Source organism: Prionailurus viverrinus, chromosome A2, assembly GCF_022837055.1.
Source record: "Prionailurus viverrinus isolate Anna chromosome A2, UM_Priviv_1.0, whole genome shotgun sequence".
Classification (NCBI taxonomy): domain Eukaryota; kingdom Metazoa; phylum Chordata; class Mammalia; order Carnivora; family Felidae; genus Prionailurus; species Prionailurus viverrinus.
The window spans coordinates 79,031,630-79,056,806 of record NC_062562.1 but is presented as its reverse complement, the minus strand read 5'-3'; the positions used below and the strand labels follow the sequence as shown (position 1 = coordinate 79,056,806).

Genomic DNA, 25,177 nt, shown 5'->3' with positions numbered 1-25,177 from the left:
AGTGGCACAATAAAGGGGGAATGGGGCAGGAAGCTCGGGCTCTGTTGTCTTCCACACTGAAGCCTTTGTGTCCCAGAGCAAACGGTAGCTGCAAAGGGGCTGCAAATAGAGAAGCCTGGGGTGGTGGTAAAGGAATATTCCCAGCGGGGACACTGAAGCGCTTGTCTGACAAGCATTTGTTAACCGAATTGATCTGATTACTCAGGACTTTTCTTAGCCAGTAGTGGAGCAGAGAGGGGGTGCAATCGGTCCTCATTCTATTTAATTTCTGTTTTCCAAGAATGAATATCAAGGGAGCAGCTTTGATTAAACAAGCCTTTAAAAAGGGGAGAGAATGCCAGGTTTTACAGAAAGCTTTGCTGAGTTGCTGGCAAATGGCCACATGACACAATATTTTTAGTCTATGGATATTATCTCCCTTCTAAGTACAAGCCTGCTATTCCCATTAACACAAGCTCGTAGGTTCAAGGATAAAGGAAATTAGCCTGGTGCTAAAAGAAAAAAAAATCAGGATTCCAGGAAATCAAACTCTTAATATAAATGAAAAAGTAATTCCCTACGTTCCTGATCCTATAGTCGTCACCGCTTTCTGTCTGCTGCTGGGTTTTTCCTGCTCGCCCAGACATCGGCAGGACTGGGGAAGATTTCATACTCCAGCCTAGCATTACCTAAGTAAAACAGCTTTTTTTTTTTGAAGTTTGGCAAGATTTTTGTCATTGTTGTCGCCTGCTTTAAAAATTTTTTAGGGTGGGAATGCTGGTCTTAGATGGGAAATAGGAAAGAGGAAAACCCCAATATTTAACATTTAACAAAATTTATTTTTATTTTTTAAAGTTCATTTATTTATTTATTTTGAGAGAGAGACACCCAGAGAGAGAGAGAGAGACAGCATGAGGGGAGGAGGGGCAGAGAGAGAAAGAGAGAGAGAATCCCAAGTAGGCTCTGTGCTGTCAGCACAGAGCCTGATGTGGGGCTTGATCCCATGAACTGTGAGATCATGACCTGAGCCGAAATCAAGGATTGGCTGCTTAACCGACTGAGCCACCCAGGCACCCCTTAACAAATATTTATTGATTGAAAAAAATTTATTGAGCATATATTATGTGTCAGACACTAGAGATAGTAATGAATAAAATGAAGCCCTTCCTCTCATGGATCTTACATTCTAACCAACAGTAGTAGTTTACCTGTATTGGGCGCTTGCCATGTATCAGGCACTGTTCTAGAACTTTACATGATAGCCTGTTGGACATGCCCTATTATTATTACTCTTTGTTGCATAAGCTCTCGCAGCTGGAAAGTAGTAGAACCAGGAATCCAACTCAGCAGTCTGGCTCCAGAGCCACCGCACTTGACTCTTCTGTTCTAGATGGGTCTGGGTCCCCCTTGTCTGTTCCCATATCGTATCCTATATTTATCTCCCTGTGAGCATGTCTCTCACATCTTCTTTTATGTTCCCCCCATTGACCATCGGCTTTTGGAGAGTAGGATGTGTGTATCATTTCTTTAGCCTGAGAATTTCTGCTATTGGAGACTCACCAGAATGGGAGACCTATCTTCCAGAACATTAAACACATTGGAAAGGCATCTTGAATCAGGTGCACATAGTAAACACCCCCCGTGGCTCTATAAATCCTGCCATCCCGTCACGTACAGCTTGAGCCTCTGATCTATGGGTATGTGAGGATTCTCTGCAGGGAAGGCTCTGCTCAAAGACACAGAAATGCTCTGTGTGTACAGACAGCTGCAGGCCTAGGCAACTGCTGCCCAGGCTATGAGCTGGAGAGACGGTGGGGGCTTGGGATTTAAACATCATACCTTTGAGTGCTGCCAAGCTGCTTATACAATTTTGGGGACTGGAAGAAGGGTGTTCCTCGGTGCTGCCCAAATATTTCCCCTTAAAGATGGGTAAGAGCCAGCAAGAAAGCCTTAGTAAAGTAAGCCCTACAGTAGAATGCTGTGCCATCATTAACCAATCAGGCTGTAAGATAAGATTTAAGAATATGGGGAAGTGCTCCAGACACAAATGAAAAGAACAAGAGAATGTAATTTTGACTAGAGCATCATCTCAATGTTCTGGAGGGTATAAGTTTGCATAAAAAAAGAATTGGGCCACCTGGGTGGCTCAATGTGTTAGGCGTCTGACTCTTGATCTCAGCTCAGGTCTTGATCTCACAGTCATGAGTTCAAGCCCTGTGCTGGCCCCTGTGCTGGGTTCCATTCTGGGCATGGAGACTACTTACAAAACAAAACAAAACAACCCAGAAGGCTATTCATGAAAATGATGGGATTTTACAGGTGACTAATACTGGGTATTGTTTAAATACTTTTCTTTCTTTCCTAATTTGTGTGTAAAAAATGTTTTATTGCAGTCAGGGAAGTGGTTAAAAACCTTCTATTGGCCCCTGATGAGACCTTTAATCTGTTTTCTGTGCATTCTCTCTCCTACGGGGAGCTCAGCTGTGATCACACGACACAGCAAATCGCCAGGTTGGAAACCTTGGCTGTGTTTCCTTTGATTCTAGACTTCAGGGGCTGTGGCTCTGATTGCAAAATCTCCACTGATTATTTGATCCAGAGACCTAAGGCCTTTAGGATAGATCATGTCTCATCCTACTAGGAAATAATGAAAGCTTCAGACCTTAAAGCCCTTTGGAACAAATGGCTATAAATACGTAAGCCTCAAGTGTTGCTGTGGATCTTCACATTTTCAAGTGTTCACTCTGATTTAACCCTCACAATAACATGGAGGAGCACTTGGTGGTCTTCTCCATATATTATAGGCAAGGAATGGACTTGTCCCAGATCCTGTGGTGAGGACCAGAACTTGGACTCAGCTCTTTTGATCCAGGTCCTTTGTCTGCTTTGTTGACTCCATGATGGGAGCATAGAAGCTGTCTTGATGAGCACCCATGGGTAGCACAGAGGTGGTCCTCCCGTGGGCTGGCCCTTAATGGGCTGTGTAGTTAGTCCTGCAGTTGGTTCCCAGGTAGAAAGAGTGGTGGTAGGCAGGGAGTCACCAAGAGAGCTGGGCTGGGCACTGGGAGCCATAAAAGATGAGACTCTTAACTCCCCAAGATGTGCAAGGACTTGACCAGTGGCCATAAACCTGAGATCAGATTCTAAAATAGCCCTTCTATAGCTCCAAACCACCTTCCAATTTGGACTTGAGGCCCTGTTAACTTTCTTTTTTCTCTCCCACCTGTCCCTTCCCTTTTCCCTTCCGTCATTTCAGTGAACAAGGTTTGTGAGCGTTTTTGCACCCCACTATATCCTAATTTCTTTTAAGGGTAGAGACCAGATCTTGTTTACTTCAGTCTTGTCCTATTACCTAATGCATGGTAGCTGTGTTTAAACAGTGTTGGCTAAAGCCAAGACCTAGATTGAAAGCCAGACATCATCCTGAGAAGCAAACATGAGAACATGGCAACAGGGATAGGGAGACTAGACTCAGAAGCAGAGGGCATAGACAGGACACCCTTACACTCGTCTGTAATTGAGGCAGGACCTGGGGACCAGCTCCTCAGGGTGTGGTTTCTCAGATCAGAGGCTCAGAGCAGCAGATCCAGAGCTTTCTTGAATCAGGAACCGGTAAGTCCAAGAACTATACATTGGGCCGCCTCCCGATGCATCAGGAATGTTCCATGGGCCAAGAATATAAAATGAGATTTGAACAAACTAGTCTCCAGGGGAAAGATGAATAGGTACTCTTAGTTACATTCTTTGCTTCCTTGTTTTTCAGTATTTCCTGATATCCCCCTCAGTGAACTTCAGACTGTCTGCTAGTGGGACCCTCTTCTCCACAACAGAATTTGACTTTGAAGCAGGACACAGAAGGTAGCCTTTGCCAATGACCTTGCTTGAAGGACTATTTATCTGAGGCTCCAGGAGCACGCATCATGCAGCTTGAGGGCAGTGAGGGAGGCCCTGAGCGGTTTGCTGCTTTCCTGCTGAGTTCAGAGGGTAGTGAGCCCCCAAAAGAAAGAAGGAATAAAATTCTCTGGAAAGCCTCCTCCCCGCTCCCAAATTTTCATCTCCAGATAACAAGAATGGAGGTGTGGGAGATGTGTCTCCAAGAATCTGGAGGCTTGCCTCAGGTGCCTTTCTGGCTTGGGAGAGGTTGCCATCAGAGCTGTTTTCTGACATCACAGCAGCAGGGTGGAGGCGAGCAGGCAGCTGAGGAAAGAGGTGAGGAGAGACCAGGGTTTGAGGATGCAAACACACAGGGTGACAAGGGTCCAACCCAGGTTTGGCTCTTGGCTCCTTGCCTGGTCTGAGAACCAGGCCAGTTACTTAATCCATGGGAACTTCGGTTTCCTCACATGGGCATGATACCTGTTTGCAGGGATATCGTGAGGGACAGCAGAGATCCAGTGTGCAACATGGCAGACGTGAGCAGCCCCCGGGGAATAAGGACTATGGGGTGAGAGAAAAGTGGAGGTGTGGGTTTTAGAGGCGAGGAAAGAAGGGTGGGCGTGGCAGTTCGGACTCTGTGTGAGCACGCGAAGGAAGGTGGCCAGAAAGGAGCAGACTTCTTTCCCCCTCCCCCCCTCCTCATTCCCCCCCCCCATTCCGTTTTAAGGTAATGTCAGCAAAGCTTGATTCGCTGACACGCAATGTTTCCCTGCCAGTTTCTACCTCACTGCTGGAGTAAGAGATAGCCAAGGGCTCCAAGCTTCCACTACGCTCCACGTGAATATTGTGAACATCAACGATGAAGTCCCTCGCTTTACCAGGTAGGCCTGAGGGCGTGCAGGGCTCCGTGGGCCACAGCCATCATCTCTCCCAGGCGGCCCAGCTCTCTCAGACGCATTTCATACAAGACAGAGGGATAGTTCCCCGATAGGAAGCCTCCCGGGCCTCCCCGGCCCGGAGGAGACACAAGAGACCTGAGAGCTTCAGTGTCCGCTCTCCCTGAGCCTCTGGACTGCCATCTTCCACCTTGGCTCCCCTTTCCTCCGCATCGGGGATTGTGGGTGAGCTGGGGAGGGAGGAGGGGCCAAACACGGTGCCCCTGGAGTGCAGCTGGCCACTGGGCACGTGTAAAAGGTACTTTTATAATCGACTGTTCAGCATGAATAATAAATAGCAAGATCCTAGGGCACGCGTGGTCAGTCAAGACTCTATAAAGACCACTGGTAGAACGTTATCCTCTCTGACCGAGGAGAGGTCTCTTTCGATGATACTTAGGAGGCCTGCCCACTGTGGGGTGCTCTAAGTGTCTTCTGCCACGGGCCGGGGGGATCCAGAAAGGAGATGTGGCTGTATCTGGCAGCTCCTACTCCTGGCAGAGGTGAGGTGAGTCTGGTGCGGGGAGCCTGTGGGAATGGGCCTGCACCAGCCCAGGCATAAAGGGGAGCCCCAAGCCTGTCATAGGTAGGGTTTTAGGAGGGGAAGGTGGCATTCTGAGCTAGCATACGACCCTGCAAACAGCCTGGCTTGCTGGTTACCGGACTCTTCCTGCCCCGTTTGCTGAGGCGGGTTCCGGAGCCAGCCACAAGGAAACTGACAGAACCACTGGCCTGCTAAGTGCTAATAACTGATTTAATGGCTGTGAATAAATTCAGCTCAGGAGACTCCACCAACGAAAAGCCACTGGGCCCCAGAACTACATGGAATGCTTGCAGAAGTGTTCTGAGACTGGGAGGTATTAAGGCCACCCCATTCGCAGGCCAACCTGCTACCATTTGGCAAAACACGCCACAGTTGTGAAACTTCTGGATGCTAACCGTCTGCAGCCCTGTTGCCGGATATCAACGTGTGGAGGGAGCGACAGCAGATACACTCCCACATAACGCTTCCCATCAATGTCCGTTGCCAGGTTAAGCTCAGAAGGATGATGCAATGCATTTCTGCTGACGGGTTCCTCCAGGAGCACAGTACAGGCAGTTTATAAATAGCTGTGACATCCCAGCCTGGATTCAGACTCAAGTATTAGCCAACACAGCAATGCGGATTTATCAGGAACCCCCAGAGGCGGGTGACGGCCGCAGGGCCAGAGCCAACGTGTTCTGCAATGTCACCCCCACCTTCCCATCTGTGAGGTGGGGGAGCAGGCTAAGGGAATCGCAATGGGGAAAACGAGAAGTTCTCCCAAGGCGCAGAACTATCTGGTTTGGACCGTGTCTTCCAAAATAAAGCAAGTGGCCTCAGCAGAAAGAGAACATGACCTTGGCTGGTTACAGGGACCCCCAGAAATAGGTCTGGAACTCTGGTTCTCATTTTTGGAAATGCACCTGTTGGGCCCCATTCCAGACAGATAGCGTGATCTTTGTGACCATTTAAGCATTTTGTAACAAATCACTTCACTCCGTTTCAAACGGCGATCCATGGGTGTGGGTAGGGATGGGTCTGTGAGAGACTGTCCCTGGAAGCACGGGGGCAGAGTGGCTGTCCTGACTCTGGTTCCCGTGAGCCATGACCCTTCTTTCCCCCCAGACCAGTGCTAGGACCACCCATTAAGTTACTTAATTCGGAATTAACGCAATTCAATCCTCGAACTGACTCAAGTACACGGAATTGGAATGTGACGTAGGACTGTGGAATGTGGAAACAAGTCTTCTATCTTTACCCTTTGGTGAGGTCCTGCAATCAGTACAGCCAAAGCAGGTACTGTTTGCGTTGCTGAAAGTGGCTCACCATTGTCTCCCTGGGTGGTGACAAACATCTGAATGCTTTGTGGACTCGAGATGTGTACTCTAGGATTCTGCTATTATTACAGTCGAGCACGTTATTATAAAAGTACTTGACTTCTATTTACTCTCTACATAGCAAGCACAATGCTTGTTGTTTTTTGCAGAGCACTTTACCTTAGACTTGGGCAGTCTGTCCCCTGCTGCCCATTTCTTTTGTATTTACCCACTGTCCTTTTCAACCTAGGGTCTCGCGGTGCACACGCACTCTATGCACTTACCGCAAAGTCATTTGTAACGATGAAGCCGTCTGAGGCCATCTGGGATTCATGCCCTTCCCTGTGAGTGTGGCCATTGGCCCTTGTCTCCCCCTTGTCCAGGTCCTGGTGATCTGGTGTTACAGCAGAGGAGGGTGTGGGAATGTAAGTGATATCAGAGCTTAACCCTGTCAGTGGCTGTGGGACACCTGGCTTTGCTGCTCTTGAATAGATCTCAGCTGCGGGCTGAGGGTAACACCTCCATGTTCAATGATATTTTATACCTACTTGGGTCATGGGTGCCCAGACCAAATAAACCAAAGATTTTGCCTTCTGCCAGCCTCAATATCAGGTCAGCAAAGGAGAGAATGGTGTGCCTGAGGAGCTCTGCACTCACCAATAGCCTGACTGGTTCCCTTCACAGGGACCAGATTTCCTGGAGTGCCCAGCATGGACCAGATGGGGCTGCAGAACAGGGTGTCTTAAACAACTGCACTCTTGACATTTTGAGCTGGATGCTTCCTGGGGTGGGGCTGTCCTGTGCGCTGTGGTATTCAGCAGCGTCCCTGGCCTCTACTCCCTAGATGCCAATAGCAGCCCCTCCCCCTAGTTGTGACAACCAACATAATCACCCCCAGCTGAGAACCACTGTCTTAGAAGGAAGAAGGGAGGGTAGGAGGAAGAAGATTCTCCTCCCAAGGTGTCCTCTGTCCTATGACAGGTTGGCTATCTGTGGTTGTCACCTCTGCTGTTTCCTTACGAGAATTCTTTCTCAAACTTAAAAAAAAAATTTTTTTAACGTTTATTTATTTTTGAGACAGAGAGAGACAGAGCACGAACAGGGGAGGGTCAGAGAGAGGGAGACACAGAATCTGAAACAGGCTCCAGGCTCTGAGCTGTCAGCACAGAGCCCAACACCGGGCTCGAACTCACGGACCGCGAGATCATGACCTGAGCCAAAGTCGGCCGCTTAACCGACTGAGCCACCCCGGCGCCCCAGAATTCTTTCTCAAACTTTAAAGTGCATACAAATCCCCGGGCATCTTGTGAAAATGCAGATCTCGATTCAGTGGTCTGCAGCTGGCCCGAGTTCTGCATTCAGATCCAGAATCCCCAGGGAGCCTGTGGACTGTGCAGTGACCACACGTTAAGAAGCAGAGGCAAGGTAGCACAGAGGTCCTCGCAATCTCTTTGTTGGAAGTTAACGGAACCCACTCAGAGTAACCAAAGAAAAAAACAGAACACCTTAGAAACAGGGACTCTCACATAACGGACGTAGGGGCTTTGGGAGCTGGGGCTACCTCCTTCTCCCCTCTGGCTCTGGTTTTGTTTCCTGCCCCTTGCCCCTCACACCCCACCTAGCTATTCCTGACCATTCAGTAGGCCACCCCCAGATTCACTGAGAAGGGGGTCAGGCAAGTAAATGGATCAATGGGCAGCCTCCATGAGGCATTGGGAGGGGAGAGGTGGAGAGCACTGGGGTGGCCTCTTGGCCTAAACAAGATTACTGTCCCCCCAACAATGGGGAGCACCAACAGGAGGTCACCTTGGGAATGTTGTCGGGGGTGGGGGGCAGGCTCAGGACTCAGGAGGAAGCCCCGGTGAGGGAGAGCCTGGTTGCAGCCTCTCTCTGCCTGCCTCTGATGCTGGCTGAAGGATCCCTCTCCTTCCTCTTCCCTCTGGTCCCATCTACCCTACAGAGAGGATGAGACAGAACCGAAGAAAAATTCTGAGCTCATGAAATGAATGCGATCATTTAAACCTGAAATATAGAGTTCCCCTCTAAAGGAAGATCCCACGTGGGAAAATCCTAACTTACAAAACTGGTAAATCAGAGGTGATTATTTGCCCCACTGAAATGATTTCCCTCGGCAAAAAGATTTCCTGCAGGGTTATTCCAAACAATAAACCTTCCTTGGTGCATTCAAAATTACTCAATGTACCCAAGTTGTGTAGTTAAAGCCTTGAACCTCTCTGTCTTATTATCAGCCTTTTCCAAAGACAGTGGGAGTCTGAGGAAGATGGGTGGGTTGGCGGTTTGGTGGTATCTTGTAAGAAGTCATCCATGGAGGACAAGTGCACTGACCTTGGCTTCTGCCAGAGGGGGGCTCATTCCTCCGTTCAGAGACCTGACCTTAAGATAAATGCAACTCAGAAAGGTGCACAAGTTCTGTATGTAAATTCTGCCTCCTCAGGCAAAAAAAGGTGGGGTGGGGGGGTGCCTGGGTGGCTCAGTAAGTTAAGTGTCCGACTTCTGCTCAGGTCATGATCTCACAGTTCATGAATTCGAGCCACGTGTAGGACTCTGTGCTGACCGCTCGGAGCCTGGAGCTTGCTTCGGATTCTGTGTCTCCCTCTCTCTCTGCCCCTCCCCTGCTTTCACTCTGTCTCTCTCCCTCTCTCAAAAATAAACACTAAAAAAAATTATTTAAAAAATAACCAAAAAGACAAAGAAAAAATAAAAAGCGTTTGCAGTTTATTATCACAGCTTCCTGTGCCAGCCATAGGGTGGGAGTCAGGAATCTGTTAGCTGTGGACATTGTGTCCAGATGGATTTCGTAAAATAATTCAGGGAGCTTTTGCACAAGAATTGCAGAAGGAGAGAAGATGGCTGGATAGGCCAACTATCCTTATTGCGAAAGATGTTAATGCCCTGGCTGATCTGAAAAGGCATCAAGCGTGCGCGGAGTCAGAGGCCGAGGCCACTGTAAATGGTTGCAGTAACAGCGTGGCACTTTCTTCGCATCCACAGGGACGGGAGCTCTGGAAATACAAAAGCCGGCCACCCCTCCTTTCAGCTGCTGAGTTCTCTTTCTGAGTGAGCAGATGCAAGTTCAAAAGCTCAGTGCTATATTTAGCACTAACCAAAATACCCACCTCCCAGACTCCTCCCTCCCGTGCCCCTGAAAATTAGCTGTGTCTGCTGTACTTCTGCTCCAGCCCAGCACGAGTGTACTCGATTCCCGAGGAGCTGGATGCGGGCACCATTGTGGCCAATATCACAGCTGAGGACCCCGATGATAAAGGTTCTACCGGCTTCCTTCTCTACAGCATCACCACTGCTAACAGCTATTTCGTGATCAACCAGTGTAAGTCACACACACACCCACACCCACACCCACCCACACACACACACACACACACTCATTCACCTTTCTGTGCATCTTTAATCTAGCCATTTGGATTGTTTTACAAATATTTTATCTGTCTTTTGGTCTGGGGCATGCCTTTCTGTCTGGAGTATTATAACTTACCAGGGTAATAGGTGTATTAAAAGCAGCTGGCAGAGGGGCCGGGGACTCTGAATGGGGGCCCCAGGGTGGCCGGCTATATCACATCACTACTTCACCGTTGAAGCAGGTGGGTATCCAACAATGGATGAGTGCACTCTCCTGAGGGTACCTTGAAGTCTTCTGAAAAGAGAATCCACATCAGCACTGTCCAAAATAAATAGAGTGGAAGCCCACGTATGTAATTTTTTAAATGTTTATCTTTTGAGAGAGAGAGAGAGAGAGACAAAGTGCAAGCAAGGGAGGGGCAGAGAGAGGGGGACAGAGAGAGGATCCCAAGCAGGCTCCGAGTCATCAGTACAGAGCTTGATGCAGGGCTCGCACTCATGAACTGTGACATCATGACCTGAGCCGAAACCAGGAGTTGGATGCTTAACTGACTGAGCCACCCAGGTGCCCCTCCCCACATATGTAATTTTAAAGTTCAGTAGCCACACGTTTAAAAAGTAAAAATAAACAGGCGAAACGAACTTTCATAAGGCATTTTATGGAACCCAACACATCCAAAATATTGTCATTAACATGTAACTAATATTTTAGAGTTACTTGTGGCATATTTAACATGATCATTTGTTGTACCAAGTCTTTAAAGCATTTTGTACTTACCACACATTGCAATTTGGACTAGCCACATTTCAAGTGCTAAAGAGCCACATGTGGCTAGTGGTTACCATGTTGGACTGCATCAATCTAGATCAATCTCCTGGGTTGCTGGGAGTTACTTTCCCATCTAAACATGTCAGCGTGGAGAAGGAGAGTTTCCCCCTCCTGTGTTAGCCATCTTTTATTGGTGTCTTAGCATACACCAGGTGCTATATACTAGGTGATGTACATGTATTCCATCTTAAGAACTCAACACAGCAAGCCAATACGCTATCATAATCCACACTTCGTAGATGAGGAAAATAAAGCTTAGAGAGAGACTTGGACAGGGTAAGTGACTTGTCCAAGGCCTCACAGCTTGTGGGTTGTGAAGCAGAGATACAGACAGACCAAAGGCTGTGGCTCCAGAGCCCTCCTCCTAGGCTACACCACCTCTTAAGCTTCTATCACATCCTTCCAAAGGACTTCACTTTACATGATTTTGTGGAGCCCAGCATCAGACAATCCCAGAAACGAAATGTGCTATTTGCCACATAGGCTTTCCAGCAAAGGATGTCTGGTCCTAGGAGAGGCAGGCCAAGGCAATAATTGTGCCTTATCTCTGAAAACTTTCTAGTGTCCTGTCATCAAGGACCTCACTTGTCTGATGGTATAGCGATGAACAACCATGGCTTAGAATTCTGTTCACTCTAGTATTGCAAATGCAATGTTTAACAAACGCAGTGGGTTTTTGGAGTGTATTAAGACTCTGAAAAAAAAATTAAAAAAAAAAAAAGTCCTTGAGTTCGAGCCCCGCATCAGGCTCTGTGCTGATGGCTCAGAGCCTGGAGCCTGTTTCAGATTCTGTGTCTCCCTGTCTCTGACCCTCCCCCCATTCATGCTGTGTCTCTCTCTGTCTCAAAAATAAACGTTAAAAAAAAAAAGTAAAAAAAAAAAAAGACTCTGGTCACAAGTAACAGAAACGAAAGCAAGCCAAACCAAGCTCGAGGGAAAAAAAAAAAAAAAGGTAGGGGACACATATCAGCAGGACCCCGGGTAGCTCATGAGGCACAGGAAAGGTGTGAACCGACTCTGCCCCGACCACCCTTGCAGCTAGAGTTCTGGTCTCTGACCTGTAACTCCCCTGTTAGCCTGACTTGTGTCTCTCTGTTACACATTCCCCAGTAAGAGAACTAGTGGGTCAAACTGGAGTCAGCTGGTCTGGTCAGCTATAGGTAAGGAACAGCTGCCAGGGGCCCAACCCTGAAGTTAGAGGTGAAAAGTTCTAGAAGGGTCAGGCTAAGCACCCCGATCAATGTCTAATCCAGGAACTTACATGAGTTTGTAAACACGTGTTTGTACAAAGGGTATTCTCCATGCAAGCCAGTCCTCCTATCACAATGATCATTCCAATCGCCTTCAAGTGTCCAAAGAGTGATGTCCTTGCATTTGCCTCCTTAGTGACCGGTGCGATCCAAGTGGCCCACAGGCTAGACCGAGATGCAGGTCAATTAAGACAAAATCCCACCATTTCTCTGGAAGTTCTGGTGAAGGACAGACCCTCGGGGGGTCAAGAGAATCGCATGCAGATAACCTTCGTTGTGGAAGACATTAATGACAACGCTCCTACGTGCACCAAGTTCACCTTCAGGTAGTCACGTGCGGGGCGGCTCCCCTCTTTGGTGGTCCTCAAACTTGTGGCTTCTCTGACAGGAATCAAAGAATCATGGGCACCTGGGACAGGCCTCAAGAACGTAAGCCAACATACTTGAGGTGTCTGATTTAATTGATAGGTTTTTCTTTCTTGATCCTTTTTTTCTTCCTTCTCTTTATTTTCTCTCTTTTTCATTGATTCCTTCCTCCACTTTTGTACTCTGGCCAAAAAAAAAAAAAAAATTCTTGCTCTCTTCTATAGCGTGTTCACCTTCTTTGGTGAAAAGTACCACGGGGATTTGTGAGACCCTCTCTGGAGTGTGCCTTTTCTTTATTTTGCCTCCAGTGGCAAGACAGTGCTGTTAGCAGTTATAATAGATACTTGACACTTAGGATCAGTAGCCGGGAGCTCCCAGAGAAACACACCACTAGGAATAGGAATAAATCAAACCAAGTATTTACTTAAAGCAAAACAAAGCATCTAATTCACCTTACACAACTTAGTTGCCCATACACAAAAGGCAAACCAAAAGGGGGGAAATGCAGAAACAAGTGATTTTGCACATTTTGACCTATTCTTTGTGTCACAATCTATTCAGTGTTAGTTAAAAATAAGGTCCCTTGGGGTGCCTGGGTGGCTCCGTCGGTTGAGTGTCCGACTTCAGCTCAGGTCATGATCTCACAGTTTGTGAGTTCGAGCCCCACACCGGGCTCCTTGAGGATAGTTCAGAGCCTGGAGCCTGCTTTGGATTCTGTGTGTGTCTCTCTCTGCTCCTCCCCCACTTGTGCTCTATCTCTCTCAAAAGTAAATAAACATTAAACAATTTTTTTTTAATAAAAATAAGGTCCCTTGTGTCTGGTTCAATACGCCTTTTTGAAAATGGCACTATCTCCCTACTAAGTATTTTGTCTAAATGCCATATCAGTATTCCCGGGGTTACTTGCTTCTCTGTGGCTTCTTACTTGCTAGTCTCCAGTCTTTTGGAACGATGAAGGTGGCTCCTTATGGGGGCGGGAGGGCACCTCCACAGTGACACTGGTATCTGGAGAGTGCCCTACATCTGGAGCAAGGTTCAATCATGTCCAAGCAGGTCCCCTTTTCAGAGGTCCCCACGGTGAGAGTCCTCCTCTGAGTTCATTTTGACAGATTTTGCAAGGTCACTTTTTAAGCTCCAGGTGAATTTGGACACAGATCCAATCTATAGTGTGGCCATGCAAAGGACAAAGGACCCTAGGACAAAGGGCAAAGATTGTCGAGGGTTAGCAATAGAAATATAAATAAATTCCTTTATTATGGGTATGAACGTCTCCCTGTTTTCTCCGTTGCCATGCCCAGCATGATGCTAAAATTCAGTGTGGCCTAGAGTCTGGTATCAGAACAATTAAACCCAGTTTTGGACACATCCTACTTGCGTCTCCAGATCCAGCCTCCACACTACACCGCCCTGCTCTGTGGGGGGCTGACCCATGTGGTTAGCGCTTGGCCCCCTGTCCTGCAGCTTCTGGTTGGCCAATGGGAAGCCCTGGAATAAGGGGCAGAGTAAAGTCGGGGTATTTACCCATCTGGCTCCATGCCTATTAGCTGGAGATGTCCCCCCACCTCCTGAAATCTCCATATCCTATAAGCCAGTCCTCTGCACAGCCATCTGTCTCTTTCCAGCTTCGGGAACTGCTCCCTCCACAGGCTCCTCTGGGCCAAGAGGTGGTAAAGGAGCTCCACTCTTACCAGCCCTGAGAGTCCTGCTCTTCCCTTGGGATTTCCATAAACCCAGTGTGTGCACCTTTGTAATAGTCCCTTTACCAAACCCTCCTAGAATTATCCTAATTTGCCATCTGCTGCCTGCTGAGGCCCCCATCAAGTCAATAATAGCCTTGACCAGGTGATAGGCTTCTATCCCAACCCTAACCTAAGAGTCTGTTTGATGGGTGGGAATGGTTGCCTTGGGTAGTTAGGGTTGTGACTTCCACACTCTCACACGCAGAAATGGAACCCACCTCTGGTAACTGAGTCTGGGCCCAGGGGATGGAGCAGAGATGGCATGTGGGGTCACACTTTCTTTGAAAATTGAAATCTATGCTAGCACTCTTGGGTGGCTCTGTGCACCGGGGGCAGGAGGATTTCCTGTCCTAATGCCCTGCCCTGCTGGGTCCTCCCTGCTCTTCTTTGCTCCGCTACCCTGAGAAGAGGAGGGTGTGGGTTGAGGCGTCAGAACTCTGAGAAGCAATGACTGCAGAGAACCACGCTGTCTCCAACCTTCCTTGTGCACTTCCTCCCCTCCTGGTGCACTTCCGCAAGCGCGTCCTGTGGCTTCCTGCAATCCAGACTCCCCGGGCATGTGGAATGACGGTTTGCAGACTGCATTCCATAGCAGCTGGCAAAACCACAATGTGAATATTCTCGACTGTCTGGGCAAGCCCATGAAGAGCTCTGTTCTTGATAATCTTGTCTCCAAATTAGCCCTGAAGGTCAATGCCAGGGAGTAACCGGACTAATGGTATTGATGACTGAAGTAGCTCTAAGCAATGTCGCTCCTCAGGGCTTGTCCAACCTGCAGGTAGCCTGTGAAAGCCGAGATGTGAGGAGGGGCCACAGAAGGGCTCCTTCTGCAGTCCCGGAGGTGGAAGTCTCTATTCCAAAAACCTGGCCCCATTTGCAAACTCCAGGGGCATCATCCACCACCTACCCTTACCACCTTCTCCACTCCCACCATGCCAGAGCACCCGGGCGGGTCAAAACCACACAGAACAGGACGGTGCAGCCAGCAGCTCTGACAACACATGTCCCTGAAGATTTATTCCTTCTTCAGGGCTCTTGGCATGGTCCCGGCAGGGGAGTCTGGGAGAGCAGGTAGAAGAGAGTGGGAGGGCGTCAGTATGCAGTGGGTCTGAGGTAGGTGGCTGTGTGCCCAGCCCCCGGCCGCCCCCTGGGTCACACGGTCCCCGCAGGCTCTCTGGCCGGCCTAGAGATGGAGATAGCCCTTAGCGCTGAGGCCCCTGCGGCTTTCCCAGGCTGGTGATGAATGAGCCCTGGGCCAGGAGGAGGCATCAAAGGCGCCGTGACAGCCCCCGCTCTGGTTGTAAATTGTCCTGCGCTTGGCTGAAGGTGCTTCGCAAGCGGTTTGTGAGCCAGAGGCGGAGAAGGTCAGCACACTCTGACTGCCGCTGGGCCAGTCACCTTTGCGTGGGAAGGGAACGTGGTCAGATGGCTGGGAGGGAGGGCAGCCGGCCTTTGAGGCAGGGCTTGATGAATGAGGGGGAAGCGGCTTTCCAAGTCACACATTTGGGGGAAAAATTCTGACCATCAGGGAAGAATGAAAACACGCTAGGCAGCCCTGAGAGGCGGAGTGCATGACAGGTCTGGCTTCGGGATCCTGGATTCCTTGGATGATGCATCACCTTGGCTTCCAGAGAGTTGGAATCGAGGTCCAGATCCCCAAACTGTCTGTGGGCCTGGAGATTCACTGATGGGCCTTAAATAGAATTTACTAACACAGACAATAGAGAAGCATGCCTGCCTGGACCAGCTTTGTTGGACAGGTCTTGAAACCACTCTGAACCACTCTTTCTTCACCTGTAAAATGGAGACAAGAATCCAAAGCTCTTGAAGGTCAGAGAATTAGAGATAGTGTTTTTTTGTTTGTTTTTCCAGTTTTGGTTTTTGGGGTTTTTTTTAAAACCTTTTTTTAATGTTTATTTGTTTTGAGAGAGAGAGAGAGAGAGAGAGCAAGCATGAGCAGGGGAGGGGCAGAGAGAGAGGGAGACACAGAATTCCAAGCAGCACAGAGCCTTATGTGGGGCTCGAGCTCACGAACTGCAAGATCATGACTTGAGCCGAAACCAAGAGTTGAACACTTAACCAACTGAGCCACCCAAGGTGCCCCTTGAGTTTTTTGTTCGTTTGTTTGTTTGTTTTGAGAGAGAAAAAGACAAAGAGAGAATCTTAAGCAGGCTCCGCACCCATCATGGAGCCCCACACAGGGCTAAATCTCACCACTCTGAGATCATGACCTGAGCTGAAATCAAGAGTCCAATGCTTAACTGACTGAGCCCTTCAGGCATCCCTAGAGATACTGTTTTTAAATTGCTTGTTATGATACAGTATATAGTTGGTGTTTAATAAGTGATACCTATTCTAAGCACTTATGAATAAAACTATGACTTTGTACAGTCAAGACAGGAATGAAAATATTTGGACCCCGATTCTGCTGAAACAGAGGTTGTCTTTGCCAAAGATGCACCTGTCAGAAAAAAATGCTTTCCAGGAAATAAGCCCAGTTATCCTCAACAGCCCCACACCATCCTTGCTGTCAGATGTTTCTCTTCAGACGTCTGTTGAGCCCAGATCCCACATTAGATGCCATTAAGAGATGATGTGGGGGAGCCTGGGTGGCTCAGTCGGTTGAGCATCTGGCCTCGGCTCAGGTCATGATCTCTCAGTTCGTGAATTCGAGCCCCATGTTGGGCTCTGTGCTGACAGCTCAGAGCCAGAGTCTGTTTCAGATTCTGTGTCTCCCTCTCTCTCTGTCCCTCTGTCCCTCCCCACTCATTCTCTCTCTCTCTCTCTCTCTCTCTCTCTCTCAAATAAATAAATAAAAACTTCAATTAAAAAACACCCCTAGGGGCCTGGGTGGCTCAGTCAGTTAAGCACCTGACCTTGGCTCAGGTCATGATCTCACCACTCATGAGTTCGAGCCCCGTGTTGGGCTCTGTGCTGAAAGCTCAGAGCCTGGAGCCTGCTTCCAGTTCTGTGTCTCCCTCTCTCTCTGCCCCTCTCCCACTCATGCTCTGTCTCTTTCTCTCAAAAATAAATGAACGTTAAAAAAAATTAAAAAAAAAAAAAGAACACTTCTAGGGGCACCTGGGTGCCTCAGACAGTTAAGTGTCTGACTTTGGCTCAGGTCCTGATCTTGCGGTCTGTGAGTTCGAGCCCCGTGTCAGGCTCTGTGCTGATAGCTCAGAGGCTGGAGCCTGCTTTGGATTCTGTGTCTCATCTCTCTCTGTCCCCACTCCTGCTCATGCTCTGTCTCTCTCTCTCTCAAAAATAACTAAACATTAAAAAAAAAAAACCACACTTCTATTGGGTGAATGATACTAAGGTGTTAGGAGATGCTTTTAGGACATCAGAGGTATTAGAACACAGGTGGCAGAATACCCAATTTTCAAATCGTGGGAAGTGAGGCGTGCAGGGGTCCAGGATTCTCCCTAACCGGGTCATAAACCCCTGGCAGGCAGGACAGAATTTCTATTTCCCTATTATTCTTCTTCACAGCTGCGCTAGTCTCCTGGGTCAACATTCATTCATCCAACAAACATTAGTGAGCATGCCAAGAACAAAGCAGACAGAGGTCCCTGTCCTCATGGAGCTTACTTTCCAGGAAGGGAAATAGGAGATAAACAGGATAAATAAATAACCATGTAGTGTATTGGAAAACGATCACGCTAAGGACGAAAAATGAAGGAGGGGAACAGGAAAGGCAGCAAGGGGCAGGAGAGGCTGACATTTCAGAGAGGGTCACCAGGGTGGCCTCCTGAGAAGGTGACACTGATTGGAGACTAAAGGAAGTGCACATGTGAGCCATTTGGACATGTGGGAAGAAGGGCATTGTGAAGCTAGTGGGATGGCCTGAGGCCAGAGCATGGGGAGAGTTCGAGGACCACCAGGAAGCCCAAGGTGGGAGCAGACAAGGAGCCTTTGAGCAGATGAGCTCAGACAGGTAAGGCAAGGCAGGGGCGCACATTGGGAAGAGCCCCCTAGATCAAAGTGAGGACTTGGAGTGAAATGAGAAGCTGTGTGGGATTTAGGAGCAGAGGAGTGAGGTGACCTGACATTTTAACAGGATCCCTCCGGCTGCTGTGTTAAGAATAGTCTGAAAGGAGGGAAGGGCAGAGCAGGCAACCCATTAGGCGGTAACCACAATGACCGCGGACTGGCTTTGAACGGAAATTAAAGCAGAGGTGTCTAGCCCAGGGCCCCTGTCAGGAGCAACACTCAATCACCATTTGTTGGGGGAAAATATTGAATCGTGTCTTTTCGCCAGCATTATGGTGCCTGAAAGAGCAGCCAAGGGGACGTCGCTCCTGGACCTGAACAAGTTCTGCTCTGACGATGACAGCGAAGCACCAAACAACCGATTCAACTTCAGCTCGCCATCTGGAGTGGGGGTTAGCGGCAGATTTTCACAGGATCCAGCTGGCTCTGGGAAAATCGTGGTCAGTTCATGGTCGTTGCCTCATTGAAAGGGCATCGGGGGAGCTGGTGTGATATGCCTAGTGCTTTTGCTGCCCCGTAGAGAGCAATTTCTAAGGTAACTCCCTCTCGAAGCGACGGTAACCGGTAACCGACAAACTTAATAGTGACTCTGGTTTCCCCATTTGCTCTTTATTTTACCCAAGTTCCGGGAATCATTTGTTATGCATAGTTGTGCCTGGGGTGCTAAGGACTGGATTCTTTCCTGAGATTGCAATTTGGCATGTCTGTTCAGTGCGGTGCTTGCAGTCACATTAGAGCCCTCTGGGCTCGTGCACTTTTGTTTCCTTCCTTGAGTGCCCGTCTCTGGCCCAGAGAGGTGTGAGGGGAGAGAAAGCCAGCCCAGGGCCCTGAGTGTATCTTGCCAAATTCAGCATCGTGCAACCATTGGATATCCAACAGAGAATGAGGAAATGGGGGTGTGTAGGTGCCCCACTCCACAGCGTCTCCACAGGGGCAGAAGCAGAATTGGAAGACAGACGGCCGGCCGTAAAAAGCGGGTCTCAATGAGCTGTGCACCTTTCCCTACAGGGCTCCTGCCAGAGGGTGACGGGGAAGGAGAGGAAAGTGGCAGGCAGAAGAAGGTGGGGGCGTGGTCTGGGAGTAGGGGGAGGTCTTTGCCTCAGAGATAGAGCCTCAGGGAGGAGAACAGGCAGCCCCCAGGCATCCTGTCTCCACCTCTCATCCCAAGCCCTTGTTCCACCCCCAAGAAAGTCTTACCAATTTAATGCACACGTGTCAGCTGAGAGATAATTTCTACTTTTTTCTGTTTAGGAAATTAATACATCTTCACTGTAGAATGTAGAAAACACAAATGGCATTACCATTCAGTGATAGCCACTACTAACATTTTGATATATTACCCTCTTGTCTTCTCCATGCATAGATTTTATGTATATTCCATAAACATTTCATTTCATTTATTTATTTGTTTAGTTTATTTATTTACTTTGAAAGAGAAAGAGCACACACACAAGCAGAAAAGGGGCAGAGAGAGAGAGAGAATGAGAGAGAGAGAATGAGAGACTCCCAAGCAGGCTCCACACTGTCAGCACAGAGCCCGATGTGGGGCTCAAACCCGTGAACCATGAGATCATGACCTGAGCTGAAATCAAGAGTCGGACGCTTAACCTGCTGAAGCCACCCAGGCACCCCAGCTGCATAAATATTTCAAATGATGGAAACATCCCTGCATATGGGATTCTATATTGTGTTTCTCTTCAACTAACCTGAGACCTTGAGCCCCTACTGTTGGACAGTAGTGCTTGATGAATGTCTTGAAACATAGATCCTCTCCTGGTAAATTCTTCTGAATCAATTCCCCAGCAGTGAGCAAAGCTATGGATGTAACTCATTAAAGCTCCTCTAATAGGCAACTTGCTTTCCAGAAAGGTTTTACATATCCAGTAACAGTGTATCAAAATGTCTTCTCTGTCGGTTGAATTAAAAGGATTGTTTTTACTCTGTGCAATGTGTTATCTCTGTTTTAATCTAGCTGATTGGTGACCTAGATTATGAAAATACAAGCAATCTAGCAGCTGGCAATACGTATGCTGTGATAATCCAGGTTCAGGATGTTGCCCCTCCTTACCACAAAAGCAAGTATCATTTTTATCGACTTCATGAAGCTTTATTTCAGGTAGCAACAACTAAACTGTGCTAGGCAGTACTCGGTATTGGGGTAGGCATTTGTGTTCAAAAGGAGACCTCAGAAACCCAAACACTTGGGAATCAGCCCAGCCTCCTCCTGTCCTTTGCCAGGCACGTGTAACCGGTCTCCAGGTCCTTTCTCCTGCCCTGCCCCCATCTGCTAGCAGTGCTAGAATGCAGAACCTCTTCTTTCTTGGCTCAGTTATAACACTAAGAGTCTTTGAAGGATCTTTCTGTCTGGCTTTTGTCTTGCCCTTTTCCGGGGCACACTCTGCATTCTGACAGTGATTTTCAGGAAATGCAAATACCATTATATCACTTCTTCGCTGAAAGCCCTCCAAGTGTCTCCCGGTAGCTGTCAAGTTCAAATTCAAAGTCTCTGGCTTGGCACACAAGGACCTTCATCTCTGGCCCCTGCCTGACTCTCTGGTTTCAGCTCTGGTTGCCCAGCCCTAAGCTCCCCCTTTTTCCAACAAGGCCACCAGCTTGCAGTTTTCCTGCGAGAGTCGTGCAGTTCTATACTTCAGTATCCATGCGCATGCCCAGAACCCCCCCCCCACTCACCCCCACTCCACCCTGGCCCCGTTTGTGTAACTCTAAATATCCCCGTGAGCCAGCCTGCCCTTCCTCTGGTGTCCACAGTGACCTGTACATGTATTTAGTAAAGGGCCACTGCCCTATGCATTGTGAAGGCAGGACCCACCAGGTCTCATTCACCTTGCACCCCCTTTATTTTGCTCAGAGCCTGGTACACAGCAGGTGCTTTAAACATGGTGAATAAACATATGAGTGAGAATGGGGCATTACAATTAAAAATTTTTTTTTTCTATCTCTGCTTTTAGATAACATCTACATTTACATCCTCACGGAGCCAGAAAATGAGTTTCCTCTTGTCTTTGATAGCCCGTCCTATGTATTTGATGTGTCAGAATTAAGGCCAGGTAAGTAGCAGACAAGACCAGACCCCAGTGCTCTTGATAGACTCCTCCATCCAGACGTGCCCTTAGCAGAGGGGAAGTTCCCTCCAGCACAAGGGCCCCGCGTGGTGTTGTGCACAGCAACTCACAGCTCATCCGTGTTTATTGCACCTCTTATTTCTTTTTAAATTGTCCTTACTGCTGAGGAGCCCTTCAGGTGAAACCTAGATTTTGAAAACTATTGTTTAAACTGCATTTCTCCAAACCCCTGATTGCTTCCTTGTCTGCGTGCCTGATTCTGCTAATCTTCCCTTTTTTGTAGCCTAAGTTTTCCCTTGGTCTCCGCTGTGATTTTTATCCAGCTCGCTCAGAGAATAGAAATTTAAAAATAGAGAAAAGATTTCCCACTTGTAGGTTTCCTTCATTTAAAAACAAAATAAAGACATTTTATCTCCCATAATAGGATTCCCTGTTTTTGCCCTTTGTTGACACCTTGATTTCTCTCTTTTTTTTAAAGAAAACTTACTTTTTAAAAAGTTTGTTTTTTTTTAATTTTTTAAATGTTTCTTTTTTTTATTTATTTTTGAGACAGAGAGAGACAGAACATGAGCAGGGGAAGGGCAGAGAGAGAGGGAGACACAGGCTCCAGGCCCCAAGCCGTCAGCACAGAGCCCGACGCGGGGCTCGAACTCATGGACCATGAGATCATGACCTGCACCGAAGTCGGATGCTCAACCGACTGAGCCACCTAGGAGCCCCTAAAAGTTTATTTATGTGTTTTGAGAGACAGAATCCCGAATCCCTGCGGAGCCCATCTTGAGGCTAGAACTCATGAACCGTGAGATCCTGACCTGAGGTGAAACCAAGAGTCAGACTCTCAACCGACTGAGCCACCCGGACGCCCCTCCTGACATTAAGTTTTAAACAAAGCATAAAAAGAGGGTCTGAAGAAAACCTTTTAATTCCTTATACCTTACCCAGTGACCAACAAATGCAGCGGTAATAGTCTTCTTATAAATTTACAGATCTTATTACAATTATGGATTACTTCCTTTGGGTCAAGCACTTAGTGCTGGGGCCATATAGTTAAATAAGGGGTGTCACCCCTTGAGGAGTGCAATATATGAGAAAAATCTTCTACAAAACAAGCAAGCCAGAACTCCAGCAGCCCCACCAACAAGCTTTGTAAAATAAGCAATATGGAACAGTATTTAAAATTCTCTACTCCAATCATCATCAATTGCTAAACCCTTTTAAAAATTGTTTCTTTTCCGGGGTGCCTGGGTGGCTTGGTTGAGCATCAGACTTCGGCTTAGGTCATGATCTCGTGGTTTGTGAGTTCGAGCCCCACATCGGGCTCTGTGCTGACGGCTCAGAGCCTGGAGCCTGCTTCGGATTCTGCGTCTCCCTCGCTCTCTGCCCCTCCCCCGCTTACACTCTGTCTCTCTGTCTCTCTCTCTCAGAAATAAATAAACATTAAAAAATAAAAATTGTTTATTTTTTATCTTGTTGATTATAAGAGCAATTCATGCTCAACACAGAAAATTTGAAAGTTGCAGAAGACATTTAGACAACAGGGCAGCAAAGTGAGGACCTATGAAAATGGTCTTTGCTGTGTTGCTTATGATCACATCATAACTGGCAGGCTTGGAGTCTATATAAAGGCATAGATTGTCTTTTACACCTTACTCTACTGCTTGGATCTTAGGGCCAGTTACCCAGTGGGTGTTCATTAGCGTGATTTAATTTTAATAGAATAGAAGACATAAAACATACAGAGTTCGAACAGCAAAGAGACCTCCAAAAGTCTTTCTGCCCATGGCAGTGAGAATGTGTGCCCATGGAGCCTCCCCTCACCCCCCAAAGCAGTACTAATCTCAGGTGCTTTATTCTTCCAGCTCGAACCCGGGTGGGACAAGTGCACGCCACTGATAAAGACCTCCCCCGCAGCCGCGTCATGTACTCCATCTCCGCCGGAGGGGCCAGCTTCCAGTCCCCAAACATATTTTGGATCAATCCCCGGACAGGAGAACTCCAGCTGGTGACTAAAGCTGACTACGAAACAACCCCCGTCTATATTCTCAGAATCCAGGCCACCAGCAGTGAGGACACAAGCTCAGTCACGGTGAGTGGAGCTGTTGGTGTGTTCATAGCAGCCCGACTGGCTAACGTGGGCTCTCTCTGGCACCTTCCATGGCTGTAGCAATGAGGAACCTTAATGGAGCCCATCCTGCAGGTGTAACAGGAAATGTCTGGTGGTTTCCAGGATGGCACACACGGACACACCTAGCAGAGCCCAGGAAATAAAGATTGGCATCCGTAGACCCAAGGTTGTGGCATCCGTAGACCTCTTGGGAGGTCACCAAGATTAATTAGTGCTGTGTGGGGCAAGCTTCCGTCTGCGGATCTCTCTTCGCTTTTGCAGTGGGCATAGGCTAGCAGTGGGATGCGTACATCCAGAAGTGGGATGTGGTACTGTAGCCCTGTGTTTCCCCCCCTCCTCGGTAGTTTTGTCATGTTCCTACCCCACCTGCATTGCATCAGATAGGGTAGACCTTGCCCAGGGCCATGCTGCTTCTCAACTTTTGGTGTTGAGCATCTGGTTAAATGCAGATTCTGAGTCCGCAGGTCTGAGTAGGCCTCAGAATTTGCATTTGTAACATGCTTCACGTGATGCTGATGTAGTTGGTCCGTGGCTGCCCTTTGAGTAGCTAGGGTTGAAGAGGTCTGTGCTGTCTGTGGTTCAGATTATCCAAAGGTAATATGATGGCCACAAAGACGCAACTATTTCTTGGTCTTTCCCATCAGTAAAGTGAGGAAGCATAAGGCAACATAGACTCATAGCTAGCGGCAGGCAGCCCCGTGTGACACAGGGAACAACTGCTTCAGTCAGGAGACGGAGTTCATTTCTCAACTTTGATCCCAAGTTTCCAAGGGGGTCTGAGCAACGCTTATCTTTGTGTCCCAATTTCTCTCTCTCTTAAATGGAGAGCCACCTGATAACCCATCGCCTGAATAGTCCAGTCCCTCTGATGAGTGGCTTTGAATTAACGGGACACGTTTTTAATGATGTGTGAGGCTCGGCATTGCTAGCTGAGCAAAAGACGGGCCAAGTTGAAGATAATTGTAGTGTTTGTTAGGCTGGGTTTTTGAGAAAAAATGAATGGACTCCACTTTGGGAGCTAACTAGAGTGAACATTTCAATTTATTCCCGGGCTCAGAAATAGCTGAAATCCCCAAATTTCAAAGGTAGAATGAATACGATTCAAAATTCATAAGCCTTTAAAAAGGGTGATGATCACATACGTCCCTTTCAGGGCTGACGTCCTGTGATTCTGTGCTGGCAGGCGTCCCAGGCCGTATTCCAATTCACCAAGCATAAAAGGCGACGATGAAGGAGAATAGGCTGGCTCCTGCTTGTGACAGGTTAGGGCCACCAGCTTCGAGCGGTGCTAATAGTCCAGGTTACAGATGAGATCCTGGCTTAGCCCGGTTGACTCCTTCTATCCCAGTGGTCCTCAATCCCGGCTGCATATTAGAATCAGCTGGAGAACATTTAAAAAAGTGCCTGGGCCCCACCCTCCAGAGAGTCCAGTTCGTTTGGTCTGGAGAGGTCCCATGAAAGTGGAGCCAGGGCCGAGAACCATTGCTCTATGATCCAAAGTTAAAGACAGAACCTCCCATTCACAAGGGTGATGGGCAAGGAAGTATAGAGCATCACCGTAAATTTACAATCATTACTGGGAAAACCACTCAGCATCATCTGGGGATGAGCCCATGAGTCTGGATGCATTTGTCGGGGGCGGGGGACAGACCTGAGTTCAAATTGCCTGAACTGCGACACTCACCAAACTGAACGGCCTGAAGTTCCCCTCCCTAATCTCTCTAAGCCTCAGTTTCCTCATCTGTAGAATGGGAATAACCATATTTTCTATCTCAGGCGAGGTTC

The 25,177-nt window shown here is 48.1% G+C and overlaps 1 protein-coding gene across 1 annotated transcript in view; it reads left to right on the top strand.

Annotated features, from left to right (window-relative positions):
- The window catches only part of CDHR3 (cadherin related family member 3), a 64,855-nt gene that overhangs the window by 26,322 nt on the left and 13,356 nt on the right, over positions 1 to 25,177 (top strand). Inside the window, exons 5-12 of the mRNA XM_047850314.1 lie at positions 3,743 to 3,837; positions 4,632 to 4,736; positions 9,830 to 9,978; positions 12,223 to 12,412; positions 18,453 to 18,624; positions 20,157 to 20,259; positions 21,154 to 21,252; positions 23,127 to 23,353. Coding sequence (XP_047706270.1) covers positions 3,743 to 3,837; positions 4,632 to 4,736; positions 9,830 to 9,978; positions 12,223 to 12,412; positions 18,453 to 18,624; positions 20,157 to 20,259; positions 21,154 to 21,252; positions 23,127 to 23,353 — 1,140 coding nt within the window. The remainder of the gene's footprint in view (positions 1 to 3,742; positions 3,838 to 4,631; positions 4,737 to 9,829; positions 9,979 to 12,222; positions 12,413 to 18,452; positions 18,625 to 20,156; positions 20,260 to 21,153; positions 21,253 to 23,126; positions 23,354 to 25,177) is intronic.